The sequence below is a fragment of the Podarcis vaucheri genome, assembly GCF_965113315.1.
Source record: "Podarcis vaucheri genome assembly, chromosome: 18".
Classification (NCBI taxonomy): Eukaryota; Metazoa; Chordata; class Lepidosauria; order Squamata; family Lacertidae; genus Podarcis; species Podarcis vaucheri.
This window is the reverse complement of record NC_138756.1, coordinates 1,741,418-1,766,122: the sequence shown is the minus strand read 5'-3', so window position 1 is coordinate 1,766,122 and position 24,705 is coordinate 1,741,418. Positions and strand designations below refer to the sequence as shown.

Here is a 24,705-nt window from a genome sequence, read left to right as displayed (position 1 = left end):
AATATCCTCAGAAACCCAAAAGACAAAATCCAGCTGGAAAACCAAGGGGTCTATGAAATACCCTGCAAAGTCTGCCCAGCCACGTACATTGGACAAACAAACAGACGAATAAATGCACGTATCGCAGAACACAAGAATGCCGTCAAAAAAGAAGAAAAAACTTCCTCTCTTTTCCAACACATGAAAGAAACAGGACACGAAATTAATTTTGCAGATTCCAAGTTGCTCTTTAACATGGAACATCACCACAAGAGAATAATCATGGAAGCCATCGAGATAGAGAAACACCCTCACAACATGAACAAGCGTGACGACACGTCCCGCCTGCCAGACATCTGGAAATTAGCCCTCCCCACAAAAACCGACACCAGAACCAGAGGCACACAGAACGCCGTCACCAATCAACCACACCAGACCCAAACCCAGACCCTCTCCACAGACATATTACAGACTCCATCCAGCAACCAAACTATAGTGGCACCTCCGGATGCTGCACCCCCCTGCAATCCCTACACAGATCTGGCTGGCACAAGGCACAAAACCATAGCTCGCCCCTATACACGAAGCCAAGCCAGAGCACAACTAAATGCAGCACAGCCATCTTCTCAGAAAAACTCTTCACAAGCTCAAGAGGTCAAGACACGAGAGCTTTAGCAACTAATCTACACTTAATGACCCACCCAGTGATATTCAGAATATCACTCATGAAATCACCCAAGATATCCCTCAAGTAATTAATGACCCACCCAGTGATATTCAGAATATCACTCATGAAATCACCCAAGATATCCCTCAAGTAATTAAGGAACAAAAGAAGAAAAGGCACACTAATCTAGGAACTTCCTCTCTGCCCAGAACGTTGGAGGCTATACACCACACCCCTCAACAGTATTTATAGGAACTCAAACACCAAACTCTGCTCTGTTCCAGTAACAAGAAGCCGAAAGCACCAGCCTGAAGATGACGAGTGAGACCTCGTCGAAACGTCGCACAGACACCCCGACTCTTACACGGGAAGACACCCGAAGACACCAAAACCTGCATTCCTGTGCCCGTGAAAATCTACGAAAGCATATATATATATATATATATATATATATATATATATATATATATATATATAATGTGAATTCTTTACTGAAAAATAAAATGTACAAAATTACAAGGACACAGAGTAAGGTAAGACACAAAAGAAGACGAAACAAGAAATAGTACCCATGTAGAGAACAAAATAGAAAAAAGATATTGTGTACATTATAAAAAAGAGGGGGGGGGATTGTTATTGCAGTTAACCAGACTAAAACCTAATATGTTATTTATAAGAATGAATTCCAAATATTGTTAAATTTGCCCATGGCAAGTGTACGTTTGTATACAACTTGTTCGCGTGTAGCGAGTTGGTACATATATTCAATTCTTGCATTCTTATATTCCGGTTTCCAGATCTTGTGGTTACCGAAACACAAGGCCTTAAAAGCAATCCTGGGTCAAGTTTCTAGACCTCATGGTTCCAAAAGAAGCCAACCTAGTTGCAGGAGGCCCCAGCATCTCCCAGTAGGACTGGGAGTGACCTGCCTGAAATTGCGGAAAGCTGCCTGTGAGTTTAGGTTAGATGGACTCAGTGATCTGATTCCGCCATTCCTGTATCAAGTTTCTAAACTGCACAGGGGTAAAAGGGGGGGGAGAGATACTTGAAAAGTATTCATATATCAGAATTCCTGTAAATCTCCTTGCCCACCCCCCAATAATGGCAAAATTGGGGTTGGGGGCAGAGGCCAGGGGGGGGGTGTATGTCCTGCAGAACAAATGATGCAAAACTAAGAGGGGTCTTATGACCACTTTGCATATGACGGCAAAGGTTGTCGTTTGCATCTAGACTGCGGGATTTGCAGTTTCCAATGCAAATCTGGCCGCAAAAAAGAGAGAGCACATTTTTCTACAAGGCAGAATTTGGGGTGTGGGTTCGTTGAGGAAGGGCTGTAGATAATTCCATTCCCTAGAGGGATTGGGGGTTTCTGCCTCTCTTTTTACAAGATTAAAAAAACACCTTAAGTCATGGCTTACCTTCCCTCCTTCCTCTTCCACCCAACTTCAAAGCATTTTGCCTGTCTCTTTTGCGAGAGAGATAAAATGTGTCCTGTTCATTGCAGTGGGCTGGGCTGGATGACCCTTGGGGGTCCCTTTCAACCCTGTTGTTGTTGTCGTTTAGTCGTGTCGGCCTCTTTGTGACCCCCTGGACCAGAGCACACCAGGCACTTCTGTCTTCCACTGCCGGTTCTATTATTCTCCTTGCTCCTACAGGGTGCCTACGAGTCAGGCCAGAGACCTCACTGGGAGCAGCTCTGTAGACGCTTCAGACACATCCTCTCTGGGGACCTGCCTCTCTTGTGATATATTCATGGAGGAGCTACAGCCAGCGTTGTCTCGGACGAGGCCAATTAGGAGGGGAGAGATCCACTCTTTTAAAAATGTATCTGAGCACACAAGCCAGACCTGTTTGGTCCCAATTGTGCAACAAAACAGCGAGCTGCTCTCCATCCCTCTAGGTTTTGAAGCACAAACCGCCACCCCACCCCTCTCCAGGCCCCAAATTAAAGGCACCATCTGCCCCATCTCTCCCCTAAGAAGGGACCTTGTGGGTTTTGAGCAGGAGGCCAGTGCCTCAAATGCAAACCAAGCAGCTTCACTTCACCCTCTATGCTTGTTTTGGGGCAAAGAGGCGGTGGAGGGTGGGGGGTGGAGACTGGCACTGCTCCCCTTAACCTTCCCACCAGCATTTAGCTATGCAGTGTTTGTATCCCCAAACTGTAGCCGAAAAGGGGCTTGCAAAAATCAGTCCTAAAGACTCGTGCTCTTAAAAAAGACATGGCAGTGGAGGAAAGAGCAGGGAGGAGGGAAGAGGGGAAAACGCAGGTCCACAGGACAGTTCGTACAAGTTTCAGATGGTGCGAGTGGCATTTCAGGCCTTCTTTACCTCGAGGTGTGAAATCTCTCACTGGAAGGACGTTGCTCCCCCTAAGCTTCCCACCAGCAATTATTGACAGCATTTATAACCCCACCCCAGCCGCCCCTTCAGAGCGACTTGCAAAAAGCCAGTAGTAAGACTTTCGCTCTGAAAATATGAGAGTGGAGGAAAGAGGGGGAAGGAAGCTCAAGTTTTGAAATTACAGCTCTTGAAAATTACAGCTCTGGCGCCTTCCCCCTCGCCTGAAGCCCCTCACTTACATCCAGGAGCAGGACTGGTGGAAAGGTCGGCTTCTGCCCCATAGCTGCTGTTTCAGACAGCTGTATACTTACATTGGCTATACATTTAGCCTAGCTAAGAGGAGATTGAGACAGGCTGAGCGACAAACTGATATATCATCCAAAAACAGTTCAAAATCCGTATCGTGATATTGGTTTCGTAGTTTGTGAGCCAGCAATATATCGCGAATCATCTTAGGTATGTGCATGTGTGCTGTGCAAAAATCACAATGCAGGAAAAACCGTGAAGCCAGCCAATGGCTCTCGAACGCTCCATAGCTTATTTCAGACATTGTGATGTTTCGGTATATCGCAGTGTTGAGCTGGTGATATATCAGTGTTGAAAACTAGATATTGCCCAGTCCTAGAGACTTAATATCTGAAGTAAGGGGTGTCCCATGGAAGATGGAGCAAGCTTGTTTTCTCTGGGGGTTTTTTTTTGGGGGGGGATAGGACCCAAACAAATGAGGTCAAATGATGAGAAAAGAGATTCCGACTAAACATCAGGAAGAACTTTCTGGCAGGAAGAGGAGTTTGACAGTGGGAAGGAATCCCCTAGAAGGCGGTGGGCACTCCCTCCTTCATTGCAGGATTGCCCCCTGCCTGGGATTATTTAGCTGCAGTTCCTGCAGCAGGCTGGACTAGATGACCCTCAGAGGTCCCTTCCAACTCTGCAGCTCTACAAAAACAGGTCCACCCCAGCACCTACAACAAGAACTGAGAAGCAAGGGTGGTTGTTTGAGACACAGAGCATCCACACACAAGCCTCGATAAATCATCTCTTTATTATTAAATATACATCATTTCTTGGCACAGATCTTTATACAAGTTATGTCACTATAGACACACATTTTTGTGTGTATGTATATATATATATATAAAACAAAAGGATCAAAAATCCACACACGCACAGGACCCTCCGGAGGCGTCAGACGCACTCACTTTGAGAGACACAAAGGCAGCATTTGACAACGGACCGCACAAACACTCCTGCATAGAGTTACCCACCTTCCCTGCAAAAAGCCATCCTGGTTAATACATTGTCATGACAAGAGGGAGGAGGAGAGGGGGGCTTTTTTGGGGGAGGGGACACAACACTGTTTAGAGACTCACTATTCTGGGGACTCGCCAGGGATCGCCAGTGGCAGACAACGGCCCCCGGATCACTTTCTGACCCTCGCTATCAATTTGCACCCCTCCTGTATCTAGAATGATGAGTTGGGGGGTGTTGGCCCCTGCCCCTTGTGAACCGAGCAACAGATTCTTGGAACCTTTCCCTGCAATGGGGAATGAGTCCCCCCCCCCCCCGGCAGAAGGTCTTGGTTCTTAGGGAAGGGTGGTGTTTAAAGCAGGGGTCCCCCCCCCAGCATCTCCAGTGGCCGGGAACGATGGACAACTGCAGCACAGCTGGAAAAGGCTCCCTCGGATGCCAGCTCCGTTGTGCATTGATTCAACCACTGCAATCATGACTTCTCCTACCTGCTGTAGAAACGCCGCCCCCCCACCCCCACCATTGGGTGCTGGGGAGCAGGACGGCAGGGAGCATCTGTGTCCCTCCGGCGACCTCCATGTCACCGTAGTGCCATCTTGAAGCCGGAGGGCAGCCAACTTACGGGGACCCCCCGGAAATGACCTCTGCTGCCTCCATGTTATGAGGAACACTGGTAGGAAGGGGGCTAGGTGAGTGTTTCCCCAACTTGGGTCTCTGGCTGTTTTTGGACTGCAATTCCCATCATCCCTGACCACTGGTCCTGCTAGCTCAGGTTGATGGGAGTTGTAGTCCAAAAACAGCTGGAGACCCAAGTTGGGGAAACCCTGGGCTAGATTCTAGGGAAGGGAAAGCATCTCTCTGGGATCGCTGCTTTGGAAAATCTGGTTCTCTGCAGGCTGGGGCAAGGGGTGACCCACAGCCCAGAGCATCCAAGGAATGATTCTCTAGCCGCCTGAAGTCCATCTTGGGGAAGGGAGACCTCATGCCAAGGCCGGCAGGATAGCTTTCACCAATTAACTGCTCCTTGCCAACTTTGTAAGATTTGCAAAAATAAACCCAGCTCCACAACTGAAAGCTATCAGGAAGCGGGGGGATCTACAGCCGACTGGGAAGGGGATGGTGCGATTGTGGGTCAGGAAGGGAGATGGAATGGGAGATGCTCAGGTCTTCACTTCTGGAGTCTGGTTGGCGGTGGAAACTCAAAAGGGAGAGGGAAGAAAAGGTCATCCCAAATACTCAAGACCTTGCAGGAAGATATGTCACTAGACTACCAATCCCATCAGCCCTGATTGTCGGTCCAAGCTGGCAGGGGATTATGGGAGCTGTAGTGTGGCCATCAAAAGACACTAGCTTGCAGCCTCTTAAACCCAAAAAGGGAAAGTCATCTTCCCCAGGGACGCTGTCCTATTTTACCTCAAGGTTTGAGGACGTGCAGGGAGAGGTTTAAAAGGAAGCACCCCAGAGTCCGAACGAAGGAGCAGCTCGAGACTTAGCAATCAGCAAGCCACCTTCGCTGAGCTGGCAATCTCTCTCCGAGAATATATACATATATCTATATATATGCTCCCAAGATCTGGGTTTGACACAGTGAGATGAGCATTAGTTCGCTGGCGAGGTGGCACCTGCCGTCCCTCCGAAATTCTCTCCCCGACAAAAACAAAACCCGCTGAGCCACAATTGCGATCCATCACAACTGCTGATGGCACGGAGAATTAGAAAAATGCGAATTGGGGAAACGGGGTGGGTGGGTGGGTGTAGACCAGGGTTTCCCAAACCTGGGTCGCCAGCTGTTTTGGGACTACAACTGCCATTATCCCCAGCTAGCAGGACCAGAGGTTAGGGATGATGGGAACTGTAGTCCCCAAACAACTGGAGACCCAAGTTTGGAAACCCTGTGTAGGTTCTGCTCTCCCAGTGGTAGTGCATCTTTTTCAGAATGTGCAAAACACTCCAACCTGCATAAGCAGTGTCTTGGGGGGGGGGTCATGAACTGGGCTTCCTGTTTAGGACATGCATCACCCCGTTCAATCTATTTTCATACCGGGGAGGTAAAAGCTCTTGAGGTTTGCATCTGGTGGTGGTGGGTGAATCCCTGGTGAGGTTTTGTTGAAGGCAGGCATTGTGCTTGCTAAGTGTTAGGAAGCAGTGCAGTGCAGTGGAGGGCAGATGAGAGAGAGAGAAATTAGCAGGGTTAATCTTGCATGATTTCCAGGAAAGGGCTGGTGGGAGTCAGTCAACATCTGGAGGGACACAGGATTGCTGCCCTGTTCTAGGAGATTTTCGAAGGTGGGGAGTGCCTGAGCTCGTACACAGCGAGAGACCCAGGACTGTCTGGCAAAATACCCACTCCTCTTCCCAGGAGGAGACCTGCAAAATGCCTTCTCCGATCCGATTCCTCTCTAGATGTTCAAGGTACCTGGCTCCCATCCTCACCTGGCTGCTGGAAGGTCAGCAACATATGGAAGTCCATTTTTCGTTGTCATCCCTGACCGTCGGGACAAAAGTTTTCCCCATCTACAATCTGAGATGAGGCATCTATGATTCCATCATCTCCTGCTCTGGGCTAGGAATGCCTCTTCCAGAGAGTCCTTATTCCTTCCATCTTTTGACACTTAATACTGGAGGGGGAAGCCCTGCTAAAAAGCAGAGACAATTCAGAGGAGCAAAGGTTAGCTTGACCGCATGCCATCTTCCAAAGCTTGAACTCTGAAATAGGTGTGCATATCTAAATACAGGTCATTAAAATAGTCCCTGAAAAGCAAGGAAAGAAGGCTGCGACACCCCAAACTTCTGATCCCATCTGGGAACCAGGAGCTGCGCAAATTGCGGCAGCGAGAGAATTCAAGATTGCACTGTGACCTCTCTGCCTTGGACAAACCCAAGGAAAGGAAAGACTCCAGTCTTTGGTTTTTTCTCCCCTGGGGCTGGCTGGCCCTCTTCCAGGAGGTTTTGGGGCAGAATTTCAAAAGCATTTGAAGTAGGGAGAGGGGGGAGATGAAGGGCCCCATTCTCCAGGGCTTGGAAAACAAACCATTTGCTGGAAGGAGGGCGGAGACCGCAGGGAGCGGCAACCCCAAGACAGACACACCCCACGTCTCAAACATACAGGTAAGTTTGGCTTCCTACAAAATAAAGGGTTCAGGAGAGCTAGAGGCAGGAGATGTAAGGGGACTGTGTCGCCACGGTTTAGAACAACGAGGCAAAATCAAGTAAATAGCATGGCTGCAGCCTTCTGGAAGGACCCCTTGCCAGTTCCCCACAAATCCAAGCAGAATTCAGAGGAATTTCAACCACTTCGGTGGGAAAAGGAGAGGGAAAGCAAGAAAACACCACCGGCAAAGGACAGGGCGGCTTCTCTTTCGCAAAGGCAAGCTCAGGGAAGCAGGGGGCAGGATGCTGCGGTCGTGGGGACCTAACAGAGATTGCCCTGGGTCACTCAGCTCTGCCGCGAGAACCCTCTGGCTCGGGGAGGGAGGGAAGGAGGGAGGAGGAAGAGGATGCCTGCCCACCTTTCCACCAACATGTGTACCAAGTGCCAGCCACCGGCCGGCCACTACCTCTCCACGTTCACCCCTTGCTCCCACTTCCGGAGGAGGATCTGCGTGAGGTCGAAGGTCGTGAAGCTGATCCCCACGGCGATGGGGCCCTTGACCCAGTTCATGCTGAGTCCCTTGTAGAGGCCGCGGACGAGTCCTTCCTCCCGGATGATGTCCCGCATAGTGCGCAGAATGGAGCTGTAGGTGTGGCCCATCACCCCGGCCGTCTGCATCCGCCGCCGCACAACGTCCAGCGGGTAGGAGGCAGACTGCCCAATCAGGCCGGCGCAGGCCCCAAAGACAAGCCGCTCCACGGGGTAGGGCTGCGTCCTGCCGCTGCGCTCTGGAGGAAGAGGAAAAGTTGGTGGGCAACTGTGGAGACGCACAGGGACGGCACAAACAGATGCCGTCTCTCTCCCTTCCGCCACGGGGCCCCAGGACCCCCAGAAACTGCAAGAGTGCCAGGACCTTAGTGCAACAGCAACTCACCCCAATTGCAATGGCCAGGAGCCAGGAGGGGCAGCGCCTCCAAACAGTGGAGGGAGTGCGCAGCCATCCTGGCGGCATGGATTAGTTATGAGGCAGAGGAATGGCAGGAGGAACCAGCTGGGGACATCCAAGGGAAGAAGGCTCAGAGCCCAGGGAGAAGCAGTGGGGCGATGATGAGTGGCCAGGGGGAGAGGACTGGGAGGAGGAGGTGTCAGACATGGAAGAGGCAACAAGGCTTGGTGAGCGGGAAGAGTCAGTGGCAGAGAGAAGTCCAGAATGGGAGGCAGAAGCCGAAGCAGGAGAGGAAGGAGGCCAAGAGGCAGAGAGGGGAAGAGCCACGGCTGTCTCCCCCTCCTGCTGCATCAAGCTGCGCTCCCTTCTGGTCTCCCCGAACCAGGAGAGGCATGAAGAGGGTGGAGGAAAGGTTGGCTGCATGCAGGGGCTTGGGGGGAAATCCTGGAGGGACTTGGACGGCGGTGGGGAGGCAGGGACCTTCAGTTTCAGCGGCTGCTTCATAGGGGGCTGCTGTGCTCCTTAGGCCTGACACTCCTGTTCCGATCGTGTCCTTGCTAATAAAGAGTTAACTCCCAGTTGTATGGTATGATTTACTGCCGGCTCACCTCTGAGACATGGCTAGTAGCCACTGCTCTTCCGTGGATTTGCCTACTCTTAAAAGCCATTCATAAGAGCCCATCTTCTGGATGATGCCCACGGAGCCCGTCAAGCCTGGCATCCTGGCCCCGCTGCGTTTACCTGCATGAAACTTCTTCAGGGTCTCGTAGGTGAAGAAGCTCAGCCCAGCATATGGAATCACCCCCAGGATGGTGGGGGCAAAGCCCCGGTAGAGGGTCTTCATCCCTTCCTCCCGGGATATCCGAATGAAGACGTGGACAATGTTGCTGTACCTGCCGGGAGAGCGGAGCAAGAGAAATCGTGTCTTGTTATCGTGCCTCTCGAGCAACAAGCCTTCTTGGCTATCAAAGGGTCTGGCCTGCCACACCGGTGGGGCAGGAGAGGGCAGCAGGAGTGGCCAGAAGATTCAAGGACAATCAAAGGAACCTTAGAACATTTCAGTGTAGTATAGCCTAACATCGTATCAAGATTTTTAAAAACCTGAATACACAACCAGAAACATGATCCATGCCTTTCCTCAAGAGCACTGGCTATTCAAGATGTTCAGGGGTCTGGAAACCAAGCCTGATGAGGAACGGTTGAAGGAGCTGGGAATGTTTAGCCTGGGAAAGAGTGAGAGGAGATGGGAGAGCCACCTTCCAAAATCTGAAAGGCTGTCAGATGGAAGAGGGAGCAAGCTTGCTATCTCCTGCTCTGGAGGGTCAAACTTGAACCCAGGGCTTCAAGTTACAGTGGTACCTCGGGTTACAGACGCTTCAGGTTACATACACTTCAGGTTACAGACTCCGCTAACCCAGAAATAGTGCTTCAGGTTAAGAACTTTGCTTCAGGATGAGAACAGAAATCGTGCTCCGGTGGTGCGGCGGCAGCGGGAAGCCCCATTAGCTAAAGTGGTGCTTCAGGTTAAGAACAGTTTCAGGTTAAGAATGAATTAAGTACGTAACCAGAGGTCCCACTGTACAAGAAAGGAGATTCCAACTCAACATCAGGAAGAACTTTCTGACAGTAAGAGCTGTTCCATGGTGGAACCGTCTCCCTCGGGAGGTGGTGGACTCTCCTTCCTTGGAGGTTTCCAAGCAGAGGTTGGGTGTCCATCTGCCATGGATGCTTTAGCTGAGATTCCGGCATTCCAGGGGGTTGGACTGGATGACCCTCAGAGGTCCCTTCCAACTCTACTATTCTATTATTCTTCTACAGTTCTCCTTGACATATTGTTGAAAAGAGGGATTTCCAGCTCTGACAAATATGAAAGATCAGAAGACAGAAAGGCTTCTTAGTGTTGCTGAGAAGACAAGTTTGCCTCAAATTAGACCATATATGAGATTACTCGGCAAAAACAAGCTCATAACTCTCAATGCGTTTGTGTAGGTACTTAAGATATATATGTAAGAGGCTCATTTCAAATAATATTTCCTGAATCATAGAATTATAGAACTGGTCTGATATACGACTGTAGCAGCTCAAATAGTAATTGCAACTCAGTGGAAAACTGCCCAAAACTGGAACCAGACTGGATAACCAAATAAAGCTAATATTCTTCACTTGGACTTTGTGACCTTAGCCCCTGCACAACTGAATTCCTTCATTTCCATTTGATTTTTTTATTTTGTGAAAGCGTGGCGGCAGAAATGAAATGCTTCAGTAACCAGAGTCTGAAATCCATTAATTACAGTGCATTCTTGTTCCTATTTACTCAGAAGTAAGTTCAGCTGTTTTCGGTGTGGTTTATTTCCCAGTAAGTACATTTAGAAGTGCACACGGAAGTAGTCATGCTCAAAGTAGACCCATTGAAATAAATGGACTTAGTTGATTTAGGGAAGTTTTAAAGGTTTGATGTTTTACTGTGTTTGATGTTTCAGTTGGATGGTAGCTGCCCAGAGTGGCTGGGGCATGTATATCTGGCTGAGCCGCATATAAATATTATTCTTATTAGTAGTAGCAGTAGCAGTAGCTTTCACCTTTTTTACCTTTAGTAGTTATGTGTGCCTGTTTTACAGCTTTGTTTTCCATCTTATAAATTTCTGCTGCCGTTATACCTGTTTCCCCTCTTTTATTTCCGCCACAAAATGAAATTAAAAATATTTGCCGGGGAAAAGAGGAAGAGGGTGGGCTCCCTTGTCAACATTCTCTCCCCCCCCCCATAGCCATAAGAGAGGCAATCAACACACACAAACACACCAAGGCCCCATATCACAACTTAACTATTTTGGGCACCCAATGACACCTGGTGTGCTGCTGAGAAGGACCCAGGCTATTTTAGACACTGGACGACGGCCATGCAGGGCGTTGGAGGAGGGGAAGAGGAACATCGAACAAGACACTGAAGGGAAAAACCAGCGGCTGTTGGGCAAAAGGCCCCTTTGTTACAGGGGGTTGGACTAGATGGCCCTCGGGGATCCCTCCCAACACCACTGTTCTAGGATTCTACTTCTCAAGTCAGTTCCATGCCCTGAAGGGTGGGCCGACTGGTACTTTTAAAGCAGGGGAAGAGATCAGAAGTGTGCGTTTCCTTTTGGGTAGGAAATATGTCAATTCATGGGGGGCGACCACAGATAGCCCTTCGCTTTGGTGCCAGAGACTACGTTCCAGCCTGAGGAAGCGCCTTCTCTGCACAGAACAGCTCATTTATTGAGATCTGCAGGTCAAATCCTCCCTGGTTGTGCTGCAGGCACATTAATACGTCTTGCAACAATCCCACGAGGGGAGAATCTTGTTTGCTGAGACCCCCCAAAAGAAGACTTATGAATCCATGTCAAACTTATCGGCCTCTGTAAAACACCTGTCTTTTTTGTCCAGCCTTTCATCCCCTAGCAAGTTAGCCTTTTGCTACAGTTGGGGCTGATGGAGAAAATAATAATTTCATAAAACTGCGTCGTTTTGGTATTACATTTTCGTCCGAGCCTCTATCCCAGCTAAACCCAAAAGGCCTGTGCCCACATACCTTTTTACAGTGCAAATTGAGCTGCTTTGAGGTGTTACTTTTAGGTACTCCCATCCCACCCAAAATTTCCACAGGAGCATCCGCAGCGCCAACTCACATTTCCTTTGGCGTGACGGCCATCCGGGCGCGGACAAGGTCCAGGGGGTACGTCAACATGGCGGCCGTCGTGCCCGCAAGGGAGCCAGCGATGAACCGGGGCAATGGGGTAAGTGCCCTGGAAGCAGGAAGGAGAAAGAGAGGCTTTTGAAAAGTGGAATTCCCCACAGCTCTTTTCTCCAGCAGCTGGTTTACAGTTCCATTGTGGGCAGAAAAGGATCAGTTTTTTAGGGAAAGTTTCCTGGTGGATCATAGAATTGAAGCATTGGATGGGACCCTAAGAGGCATCTAGCCCAACCCCCTGTGATGCAGCTGTCCCACAGGGGGACGGAACCTGCAACCTTGGCATTATGCTCTCACCAACCGGCCTATCATGAACGCTGAAACTAATCCAACTAAGGGCTAGGCCGAATGAGCACAGCAACTCATTCCCAGTGGTCTTACTCCATGAAAATCTGTTGCTGAAACTGAAAATCTGTCTCCCCACAGCTTTCTAAGTCGCCTTCGATCCAGGGCTTTCCCCAAGCAATCGGAGACTGTGCCAGTGTGAAGGCAACCTCTCCTCCGCCTTTTCATGCCTCTCCTGGTCCTGGGAGACAAGGGGGGAAGGGCGCTTGCCGCAGCAGGAGGAGGAGGAGACCCCCGTGACCCAACCCTGTTGCAGAAGACCCCAACCCCAGCAGCCTCTTACTTCCCCTGGAAGCCGTAGTAACTGCCCAGGATCTGCTTGTACTCCTCGTGGGCGCAAAACTGGATGGCGGCGTAAGGGATGACGCGGACCATGGTGGCGGAGTTCCCCCGCCAGAGGCTGAAGAAGCCCTCGTGGAGGTAGGTGCGGTAGATCAGGCGGTAAGCCTCCTAAGGAGAGCGGAAGCAGAGTGGTTGGAAAAGAGAGACCGAGGGGCTGAGCGCATCATCCGAACCAGGGCTCTCGGCTTGCCTCGCTTTTGGCAGACCACAAACTGTAAACCCCAAAAAGGAGGTTTTGTTCCAGAGGTGGGGTGTGCTGTTGTTGTTGGCGGCGTCTGTCTGCCTCAAGAGACAATGGGGTGCGCTTCTGGGGGTGAAGCCAGACTGCTGAGTTTGCAGCACTCAAGTGCCCCCCCTCCCGGGACACAAGCCTGGGCAGGGGGCATGGAGACCCTGGGCTGCCCAGACGGCAAGACGCCCCTCCTGGGCTCGCTGATGGAGGATCGGAAGGAAAGCAGAGCAAGACGATTGGCTGCAGGAGTTGCCGGAAGGAGGCGGACAGGGCGCCATCCAACCGCCTGAGGGACTCCCCTCAAGATTTGTGTAGCCTTTTCTTCTCCCAAAGATGTCCCACAAAGACCAGAGTCTTCTTTCTCCTAGATAGGCTCCCTTCCCAGGTGGACGGGCCCCACCTGCCCCTCACTCCCCTCTATAGCACACGCAGAAACTGCCTTCTTGACCGCTGGACTCCCTCTTGGTCTCGTCTGCTCCCTCCATCTGAGCCTGGCTTCGCATGCAGGGGAAGCCCCTGACTCACTGAGGGTTTGAGACCCATTGGCTCCCCTCACCTGGTTTAGCAAGCCAGTCGAAGCTGTTCCTGGGATTGTGGCCACCGTTGTCTGCTGAAAGCACCCAGCAGCCACAGGTGAGAGCTGAGTGCAGGCTGGGGACCAAAGGTGGGCAAAAAACCCCAGAAGGAGGAGGACATGTCCCCCACCAGAGAGACCGCCCCTCCCCAACACCCCAGCAGGGGGTGTACAGGTTAACAATTTGGGGCGGGGGACTTTGTTATGTAAAAAACCAAAGCTGCTCAGCTAAGCAACACAGCAAAGAAAGGAGGATTGTGCTTTAATTCTTACCTTGGCAGAAAACCGATTAGATGATACTGAAAGAGAAAAGCAGAAAAATTAAAAGTAAGCATACTTTTACTCATTTGCAGGTACAAATCAATTAATCCACTAACACTCAAAGATCAGTGAACTAGGATTTCCCTAGGGTAAGAGCCATAACTATTTCTTTCAAAGCTCTTTATCAATACTGGAGCCTAGAAGGATTTGAAGACTACTGATCAGCCGCATTCTCTTGTGATTTACACTTAAAAAAACAGAAAACCCCCACCAGAATTCTCCCCTGCTTTCCCAGTTTCCCCCACCCCATATAGCCATAACGGTTATCTCTTATGCAATTTGCAAACACCCCAAAACAATTCTCTCTCTCTCCCCAATCTCAGGTTGACTCTGCCTGCCCCCAATTATCCCAGCCGGCAGATAAGCCAGTCCAAAGACAAGCAAACAAACCCTGAATCAAGCCAAATCTCTTTCCAGCAAAAATTCATTGGAGGATTAATCCTCAAAACAGAAATATATATATATATATATAGAGAGAGAGAGAGAGGGAGAGATTTTAATCTGAGCTGCAAGCCAGGCTTTAAGTTTGGGGGATTCTCTGCCCTGTCGATGGGAGTTGAAACTCCACAGCATTAAAAACAGGGTTGTCCATCTAATTATGTTTTCCCTGCATCCATTCTATTTTTATATACAGGTGAAAAAATTAGAATATCGTGGAAACGTTCATTTTTTTCAGTAATTCAACTTAAAAGGTGAAACTAATATATGAGATAGACTCATGACATGCAAAGCGAGATATGTCAAGCCTTTATTTGTTATAACTGTGATGATATGGCATACACAACTTACAAAATTATAAAAACCTGCCCCCCCCCAAATACCTTGGAATATGATTTTCGTCCTGTCCAGAGGCGCCACCGCAGTCTTGGCCACAGCGCCAGCAAACGCCCCAGATATCAGGGAGTTGAGGACGCTCCTTCTCTCCTGGGCAGCCTGGAACAGAAAACCAAAGGAGGGTGGCGAGGAAGCAGCCTAGAAACTCACAAGCCACTTGGCTGGTCACCTAGGGCGAGCAGGAACCGGCAGCAGGTGAGCGGATAAGGGAGATGTTAGCAGACTTCTTCCTTGCTGGCTCCTGTCCGCCATAGGCGATCAGGCCTGTCCCTTCAGATTGCAAATCTATATGGATTTATGTGGGACTAGTAAACTTACCTGGTTTAACTGCAAGGCTGTTCTAGGGCAGCGTTTGCCAACCTGGTGCCCTCTCCAGATGTTCGGGACCCTTCGTCCCTGAAACTCTCTCCACCTACAATGCCCACCACCACCCCCACTTCGAGACCAGCACTCAACTCTTTTTTATTACAGTTGTACCTTGGTTTTCAAACGCCTTGGGAGTCGGACATTTTGGCTCCCAAAAACCGGAAGTGGTTGTTCCGGTTTTTCAACGTTCTTTGGAACCCGAACGTCCGACGCAACTTTCTAAGCTTCCGATTGGCTGCAGGAGCTTCCTGCAACCAATGGGAAGCCACGCCTTGGTTTCCGAACATTATGTAAGTCAAACAGACTTCTGGAACAGATTTCGTTCGACTTCCAAGGTACCGCTGTATTATAGTTTTTATTAAGTTTTCAATTTTGCACCTCAAAATAAACACCATACATTTGATTACCTCCCTCTTTCCCCTTCCATGGCTCATTTAGTTTATCCACCATTCCTGCATCTTACACTAACCATTTTATTCAGTTCTCCTATCTTACATCTCTCAAGTATTTGTTATCCTGTTGAATTGACCTTCATGCTGCCAGCGTTCTCAGCAAGACTCACCTCTGGCAAAATCGGCATGTGGATTTGCGGTTCTACATCTTTCTGCTTGAAACCCACTTGGCCTCCTGTTGCTCGACCATTCCCCATCCCAGGCTCAGGGGCTGCCCAGGAAAAGAACCAGACCTCCTGAGGAAGAGAAGGGGGGCGGGGAGGAGTTAAGGGCAGTAGCTCAAAACCTGAATCGGATGGACTTGTTAGGAAGTCAAAGAAGTACCCTAATTTGGAACAACAATGACAACGACAAAAGGCTCCCAGGGCAGCTAACAAATTACTCAAGAAAAAGCTTACAATCTAAATAGACACAGCACAAAAGGAAAATGAGCTTGGAGGGAGGAGGAAAGAGGAGAGTTCCTGCACGCCCCTTTAGCTGGGTTGGCTCCAGCCACACTGGGCACCTTCTGATGAAATAGTAAAAACACAGTAAAACATCAAACATCAAAAAACTCCCCTGTACAGGGATGCCTTCAGGAAGTTGTGTAGTTGTTTATTTCCTTGGCATCTGGCGGGCACCACTGCCAAGAAGGCCCTCTGCCTGCTTCCCTGTAACCTCACTTCTTGCAGTGAAGGAATGCCAGAAGGTCCTCGGAGCTGGACCTCAGTGTCCAGGCAGAACGATGGGGGTGGAGACACTCCTTATATGTTTTCATATATATGTGTTCGTGTATTTTTATTTGTGGTTTTTTATTTTTATTTAAATCTACCTTGAGTCTCTGTTAGACAAAAAGGCAGGATATTATTATTATTATTATTATTATTATTATTATTATTATTATTCACACACAGCTGGGTAAGGAACTGACACATCAGTGGACGGCTAGACAGACAGACAGACTTGGAGAAGGAACCATTCTTCTCTTGAACTACTAATTTCATTTTGGGGAAAACAGGCCTGTGGTCACAGCACACCCCTCTGCCTCCCCCCTCCCCTCCTTCATCCCTTTTCCATCCCAGCTTATTTTTGGCCACGAAGGATTGCAACGGGAAGCTCCCAGGCCAGAAATGCTCTCTGACATCCCGCTTTCAGCAATGCACAACTGCAGAGAGAGAGGAGGAGCGGAGCGGTGGAGTCACCAGAACTAAGCTCAAGGTCGAGAATAAAAAACCAGGGCAGGGGGGGGGGACACAAATCAGGTTTCAGAGCAGCAGCAGAGCAAAGACGACCTCCCCCCTGCTCCCAGACTAGAGGGACTTCTACTTAGGTTTTTAACAAACATGCGCACAAACATTTCCATGATTAATGCAGCACATATTACAGACCCTCCAACATCTCTCTGATGAAAATAAGAATCATTCCCGAGGGCCTTCTCAGTGGTGGCACCCGCCCTGTGGAACACCCTCCCATCAGATGTCAAGGAGATAAACAACTGTCTGATGTTCAGAAGACATCTGAAGGCAGCCCTGTTTAGGGAAGTTTTTAAAGACTGATGTTTTAATGTACTTTTAATCTTTTGTTGGAAGGCACCCAGAGTGGCTGGGGAAACCCAGCCAGATTGGGGGGGGGGGTATAAATAATAAATTATTATTATTAAATCGTAGAGTTGGAAGGGAATCCCAAGGGTCATCTAGACCAACCCCCTGTAAGGAAGAAATCCCTGGATGTCCTGTTCCATCATCAACATCATCATCAATGCTTTTCTTCTAGAGAAAAAACCATGCCGGTACTGCGTACACTTGAGTACCCCCGGGGGAGCACTGATGATGATGATGATGATGATGAGGATGATAATAGTTTTATTATTTATACCCCACCCGTCTGACTGGGTTGCCCCAGCCACTCTGGGCGGCTTCCAAAATGTATAAAAAACATAACAGAACATTAAACGTTAAAAAGCTTCCCTATGCAGGGCTGCCAGATGCTTAACTCCTTGCCTAACGAACCTGAATTCTGGGGGGTTCGGGACAGATGAAAGAAAGCCTTACCTCATGCTACACATAGTTAAACTATGGAACTCCTTGCCACGGGAGGCAGCGTGACCACCAACCTGGCTGGCTTCAAAAGAGGATTGGGTGAACTCACAGAGGAACGGCCACTAGCAATAGGGTGATGCTCAGAGGGAGAAATATTTCTGCATCCCAGATGCTGTTGTGGGAAAGGGCTCTGGGGTCCCAATCCCGCTTGCGGGTTTCCTGGCACGGGTGTCTGCTTGGCCACGGTGAGGATGCTGGCCCCTGGGCCTGATCATGCGCTGTTTTTATTACTCACCCGCCCTTTAACCCTTTCGAGCACCGACTGGAAACCTTCCTATTCCGCCAGGCAGCCTGTGCCAACCTGCTGCCTCTCGGCTTGCCCACCTGGCAGGGCTGCAGTGGGGATTAAATGAGGAGGAGGAGAACCACATACGTCGCGTTGCGCTCCATGTGTCAGGCGAAAGGGGGAATGAAATTAATTCCCTGCAGCAAAGGACTCAGGCAAAGCAGAAACCAGCACTGATCCTGGGAGTTTTCCCCCTGCAAACAACAGGCTTACTCGGATGTCACCGGCTGCCCCCCTTACTGAGAAGGGCTGAGGACGGCAGACACAATATTTTTCATATTATTATCACCACTCAGTGCTTCGGCTTGAGCGCTTGCCAAGGAGAGACGGCGAGATTATGTGGGTGGGAGTAGTGTGAGCTAACCGCCCGGCTGCTATCTTAATTCCCCCACTGCAACTTGAGCAGGAGAGATCTTAATCTCAAGCACAGGACATTACGACGCTTGCCAGAGCCGCGCACACAAGGCTGAAACTCAGATAGATCAGCTAATCGCCAATCGGGACCTTAAATCTGGTTGCGTTACCGTGACAGAATGTCCAGGCACCTTTTTTCTTTATTGCAATGAACATTATTATTATTATTATTATTATTATTATTATTATTATTATTATTATTATTAGTTTCATTTCTATACCGCTTTACATTTTAAAGGGAAAAAATCGCCAAGCAGTTTATAACACATTCAAACGTCAAAAATAACAATCCAGAATAAAACAGCTCCATTTTAAGATTAAGAGTATTCAACTCTTAATCTTGGGTTTGTGGGTCTGAGCCCCACATTGGGCAAAAGATTCCTTTTGTTCCTCTGTGATGTCTTATTATACTTTTATATATGCTGGAAGCCACTCAAAGTGGTGGGGGCAACCCAGTCAAATGGGCAGCGTATAACAACAACAACAACAACAACAACAACAACAACAACAACAGTTATTCTTCTTCTAGATGACCCTTGTGGTCCCCTCCAACGCTATGGTTCTATGATTCCTATGATGAAACTCCAGCTTCAAGGAAAAGATTTCAGATCCTTCTCTAAGGGACACTTTGCTTTCCCCATATTTATTTGCCTACTTAACTCTGGGAAGGCAGCGGGTGTAGTGGTTAGAGTGTTGGACAAGGACCTGGGAGATCAGGGTTCAAATCCCCACTCTGCCCTGAAGCTCCCTGGGTGACCTGGTGAGTGGGTTCACAGCTGCTTAACCTCCCTCCCTGAGGAGGGGGGTGAACCATGCACTCCTCTGAGAAAAAGTTGGGAGATAAATGCAGTAAGTAGGCTCTCCTGCTGACCTGTTTAAGAAAGCCAGAGGGGCCGGCCAGAGGGAGACGTTGGGGGGCCAAATTGGCTCCCTGAGATCTCCATGGGGTCACAATTGGACCCAAGCCAGCTGCAAAACGCGCCTCTTGCCAGGGGGATTTTGTGTTTTTTAATAATAATTTTTATTAATTTTTACAGATATTTTAAACATAACATTCAACTTATATATGATATAAAAAGCATTTGGCCACAACACCCTGAGACTTCTGTCCTCCTCGACTAATGGTTTTCCCACTTATTATCTAATACGTCATTTTGGGATTATAATTATTACTATTAAATCCTAATCATAGATCAACAATTTTTAAATTATACTTTTCAATAATTGATAAAGTCCACCTTACAAAACTTCTTAGAATATAGAATCATAGAATCCTAGAGTTGGAAGAGACCACAAGGGCCATCGAGTCCAACCCCCTGCCAAGCAGGAAACACCATCAGAGCACTCCTGACATATGGTTGTCAAGCCTCTGCTTAAAGACCTCCAAAGGAGGAGACTCCACCACACTCCTTGGCAGCAAATTCCACTGTCAAACAGCTCTTACTGTCAGGAAGTTCTTCCTAATGTTGAGGTGGAATCTTCTTTCTTGTAGTTTGGATCCATTGCTCCGTGTCCGCTTTCTCCCTCCTCTATGTGACATCCTTTTATATATTTGAACATGGCTATCATATCACCCCTTAACCTCCTCTTCTCCAGGCTAAACATGCCCAGCTCCCTTAGCCGTTCCTCATAAGGCATCGTTTCCAGGCCTTTGACCATTTTGGTTGCCCTCCTCTGGACACGTTCCAGTTTGTCAGTGTCCTTCTTGAATTGTGGTGCCCAGAACTGGACACAGTACTCCAGGTGAGGTCTGACCAGAGCAGAATACAGTGGCACTATTACTTCCCTTGACCTAGATGCTATACTCCTATTGATGCAGCCCAGAATTGCATTGGCTTTTTTAGCTGCCGCGTCACACTGTTGGTTCATGTCAAGTTTGTGGTAAACCAAGACTCCTAGATCCTTTTCACATGTACTGCTCTCAAGCCAGGTGTCCCCCATCTTGTATTTGTGCCTCTCATTTCTTGCAACTCTACTAGCAAAGTTAGTTGTTTACAATTGTCTTTCAAGTATTCTGTAAATTTATTCCAGTCTTTCAGGAAAGCCTGCTCTTGCTGGTTCTGAATTTTCCCTGTTATTTTCGCCAATTCGGCATAGTCCATTAGTTTCGTCTGCCCCTCTTCTTTCGTTGGTATCTCTTGCTGCTTCCATCGTTGGGCTAGTAATAAGTCTTGCTGCAGTTGTTGCATATAAAAACAGTCTTTTATCTTGCTTATGTATTTCATTACCAAAAATGCCTAGTAAGAAGGCTACTGGGTGTTTTTTTACAAATGTATATTTCAACATTTTTGTAAGTTCTTTATAAATCATTTCCCAGGAAGCCTTCACCTCCTTGCAGACCCACCACATATGGTAAAAAGTACCTTCCTTTTCTTTACATTTCCAACAATGATTACTTGTTTTATACATTGCCAGGGGGGTTTTGAACACTGATTGCAGCCGGGCAGGTTTCCTCCATCCTTCTCCTCCACCAGCACCTTGAGGTGTTCAGCACCATCGGCGCCCCAAAAATAAAATTGGAAGGAACCAGACCCAAATACAGAAAGGAGCAGAAAGACATGGGTTCCTCCTGCAAATTTCAGCCGAAAGAAACTTAACAAGAAACACACACAGCAGGGGGAAGAGAGGAGAAATATTCTTACCTGGGTCCAGAGGTGGGGCTCACGGCAGAGAAGATCCGAGAGGGAGGTGGGCTGAGCTCCGCAGGAGAAAGGGCACCCCACACACCCACACACTTCGGCACCTCAAGGAAATGGACGAAATGGACCTTCGTCGTTCAACTCAGCACAGAGACCTGCCTTTGTCCGTTCCAAGGAGGTCTTCCTGGCGTGCTCGGCGTCCCGGTGAGATTAGACAAGTGTGGCCAGCCTTTAATGATATAAACAGCAATAAATTAATGCATTGATATTGCAAAAAAGGAGATTCCGACCCAATGTTACGAAGAACTGGTCAACGTACAGTTGCAATCGAAATTATCCAACCCCCATTGCAAATCAGGTTTATTATCAAAATCTACAGACTGGAGAAGGCAGTATAAGTTGCAATTTCAGCTGAATTTGGGGAAACCACTGGAAGCATCCTTTGAGCCATTTCATTGCTTTTTTTCTCTCATTGCAAACAGCTAAAAGTCTGGAAATTTTGATAAAAAGATGATCAAGGGACTGGAGACCAAGCCTTATGAGGAACGGTTGAAGGAGCTGGGTACATTTAGCCTGGAAAAGAGGAGATCTGAGAGCCATCTTCCAACATCTCAAGGGCTGTCACATGGAAGAGGGAACAAGCTTGCTTTCTCCTGCTCTGGAGAGTAGGACTCGAACCCATGGCTTCAAGTTACAAGAAAGGAGATTCCAACTAAATCTTAAGAAGAACTTTCTAAGAGTAAGAACTGTTCGACACTGGAACAAGGCTGCCCAGAGCAGTGACACAGAAAGCCGACGAAAACAAAATGCAAGTATAGAAAGAGAGATGGAAAATACCCAAAGGTAGCCCTCACCCAAACAGGGCAAAAAGCAGGATGCATCTAGCTGTCCTATCCTAGTAGCTAGGATAGTAGTAGCATCTAAATGGAAAATTAAAGAACTACCTACCAAAGAGGAATGCATTCTCAAATTAAACAAATACAGTGGTACCTCTAGATACGAACGGGATCCGTTCCAGAGCCCCACTCACATCTAGAGGTAAACGTAACTAGCGACGGCACGTCTGCACATGCACATGTCACTTTTTGCCGCTTCTGTGCATGCGCATGGCGTCATTTTGCACGTCTGCGCATGCACAAGCGGTTAAACCTGGAAGTAACGCGCTCCATTACTTCCGGGTTGCCGCGGAGCGTAACTCGAACGCGCTCAACTCGAAGTGTATTTAACCTGAGGTATGACTGTATTTAAAATTGGCTAAATTAACAGCATCTATACGACAGAAGTCAAATCAAAAACTAAAAAATGAATTGCAATGCTTTGATGACTACAGTGGTACCTTGGGTTAAGTCGTTAATTCGTTCCGGAGGTCCGTTCTTAACCTGAAACTGTTCTTAACCTGAAGCACCACTTTAGTTAATGATGACTACAGTGGTACCTTGGGTTAAGTACTTAATTCATTCCAGAGGTCCATTCTTAACCTGAAACTGTTCTTAATCTGAAGCACCACTTTAGCTAATGGGGCCTCTCGCTGCTGCTGCGCCGCCGCCAGAGCACGATTTCTGTTCTCATCCTGAAGCAAAGTTCTTAACCCGAGGTATCATTTCTGGGTTAGCGGAGTCTGTAACTTGAAGTGTATGTAACCTGAGGTACCACTGTATATGACAAAATACTGCTCTAAAAAGACATGCTGATATGCTTAGACTCATGTAAATGCATCAAAACAATAATTTATCAATGACATATATATGTATATAGAGAAAATAAAAACAATCAGAATGCAATGATAAGGGTAAAATTGATTCTAGAGAAGATGAGTAGCGGTGGAATAAAGTTAAATAGGGTGGTGGCTTTATTTTATTTTGTTTAGCTTTTTTGGATATTGTATAATGATTTAATATATAATGATTTAAGGTTTCTTTTCTGTTATGTATTACAGTATTTCTCTTTTTCTTCTGTATGATGGAAAATCTAAATAAAAATTTTAAAAGAGAGAGAATGGGTTGCATTAAAAAAAAAAAGGAGGAAGGCTCCATCTATTCTGCTCCCACTTGTTCAGCAGGTCAGTCCAGAGAGAGAGAATGCAGGCAGGCTTCTGGCATCAGGGCTGTTTATGAACGGACGGCACAAGAGCACCATCAGGTCCAAAGGTCAACGGAAAGAGGGGAGGTTGCATCCACACACCTGACAAGTGGCGCTGCGTGTTAACTCGGTCATACATCTTCAAATAGCCATCCTTAAAGACTGGACTACTGCAATGCACTTTCCGTAGGACCTCCCTTGAGCTTGACCCAGAAGCAGCAATCGATGCAGAATGCTGCAGTGCGAATGCTGACAGGCCTTGTCAAAAGCACCACACCTACTTGGAGATCTGAACTGGTTACCAATTTGCCACCGGGCCAAGCTCAAGGTATTATTATTAGTATATAATAACAGTGACAACCCTGCCCATCTGACTGGGTTGGTGGCTTCCAACACACATAAAAACATAATATAACACCAAACATTTAAAACTTCCCAATACAGGGCTGCCTTCAGAGGTCTTCTAAAAGTCATTTAGTTGTTTATTTCATTGACATCTGGTGGGAGGGGGTTCCACAGGGCGGGTGCCACGACCGAGAAGGCTCTCTGCCTGGCTCCTTTGTAACCTCACTTCTTGCAGGGAGGGAACCGCCAGAAGGCCCTCGGAGCTGGACCTCAGTGTCCAAGCAGAATGATGGGGGTGGAGATGCTCCTTCAGGTATACAGGGCTGAGGTCATTTAGGGCTTTCAAGGTCAGCACCAACTTTGAATTGTGTTCAGAAACGTACTGGGAGCCAATGTAGTCTTTCAGGGCCGGTGTTATGTGGTCTCGGTGGCCGCTCCCAGTCACCAGTCTAGCTGTCACATTCTGGATTAGTTGTAGTTTCCGGGTCACCTTCAAAGGTAGCCCCACATAGAGTGCATTGCAGTAGTCCAAGCGGGAGATAACTAAAGCATGCACCACTCTGGCGAGGCACTCTGCGGGCAGGGCGGGCCTCAGATATAGGTGGTAGACAGCCCCCCTGGATGCAGGATTGACCTGTGCCTCCATGGACAGTGGTGAGTCCCAAATGACTCCCAGGCTGCGCACCTGCTCCTTCAGGGGCACAGTTACCCCATTCAGGACCAGGGAGTCCCCCACACCCACCTGCCCCCCATCCTCCAGAAACAGCACTTCTGTCTTGTTGGGATTCAACCTCAAGACAGATTGGAATCAGTTTCCCTACAAGATCGCCTTACCCTGCAGGCGCCCAATTCACCTCTCTGAAAGGCAGAGCTGATTGTCACAGGTAGCCCATTGCGCACTGCCTAATACCTCCTCAAACCCAAAGCCAGCCACAAACCTCAGGATTCAAACAAAGGGGAATCAAACCACATTTCACTTTTGAAACTGGAGTGGTAAGACTTTAAATACATCAAAACCAGCAGCATAGCAACACTCCTTGGAATTCAGTAACCAAGCAGATTCTCTATAAAACGAAGAGGCATTTTTCACAAGCCAACAAGAGAGGGTGAAACTGGTCACAGAAGCTTTCAGCTGTTTTTTAAAAAAAATATGTTTATTGTGAGATTATAACTTGCCGCACTGGGATTTCAGTTTATTGTGAGATTATAACTTGTCGCACTGGGATTTCACCCTGAAAGGGAGGGTGAAACGGATTATAGAGATGAGGTGGACCAGCTGACAGAGTGGTGCAGAGCTAACAACTTGCTCATAAATACAAGGAAGACAAAGGAGCTTGTGGTGGACTTCAGGAGACAGAAGAGCAACGTCCAGCCACTTTTGACTGATGGGGTCTGTGTGGAGAGGG

The 24,705-nt window shown here is 48.2% G+C and overlaps 1 protein-coding gene across 4 annotated transcripts in view; it reads right to left on the bottom strand.

Moving 5' to 3' along the window:
- Positions 1-4,009: 4,009 nt before the first annotated feature.
- SLC25A42 (solute carrier family 25 member 42) overlaps positions 4,010-24,705 on the bottom strand; it is a 32,071-nt gene continuing 11,375 nt past the window's right edge. For 3 of the 4 annotated variants that reach the window (XM_082206629.1, XM_082206631.1, XM_082206630.1), the window contains 8 exons: positions 20,879-21,104; positions 15,569-15,694; positions 14,628-14,739; positions 13,759-13,784; positions 12,621-12,787; positions 11,931-12,047; positions 9,013-9,164; positions 4,010-8,113 (listed from right to left, as the gene is read on the bottom strand). In XM_082206629.1, the coding sequence (XP_082062755.1) occupies positions 7,788-8,113; positions 9,013-9,164; positions 11,931-12,047; positions 12,621-12,787; positions 13,759-13,784; positions 14,628-14,739; positions 15,569-15,655 (987 nt within the window). In that variant the 5' untranslated portion in view covers positions 15,656-15,694; positions 20,879-21,104 and the 3' untranslated portion in view covers positions 4,010-7,787. Of the gene's footprint in view, positions 8,114-9,012; positions 9,165-11,930; positions 12,048-12,620; positions 12,788-13,758; positions 13,785-14,627; positions 14,740-15,568; positions 15,695-17,771; positions 18,399-20,878; positions 21,105-24,705 lie in introns of those variants that run through there. The other variant, XM_082206632.1, reaches the window with a different exon arrangement.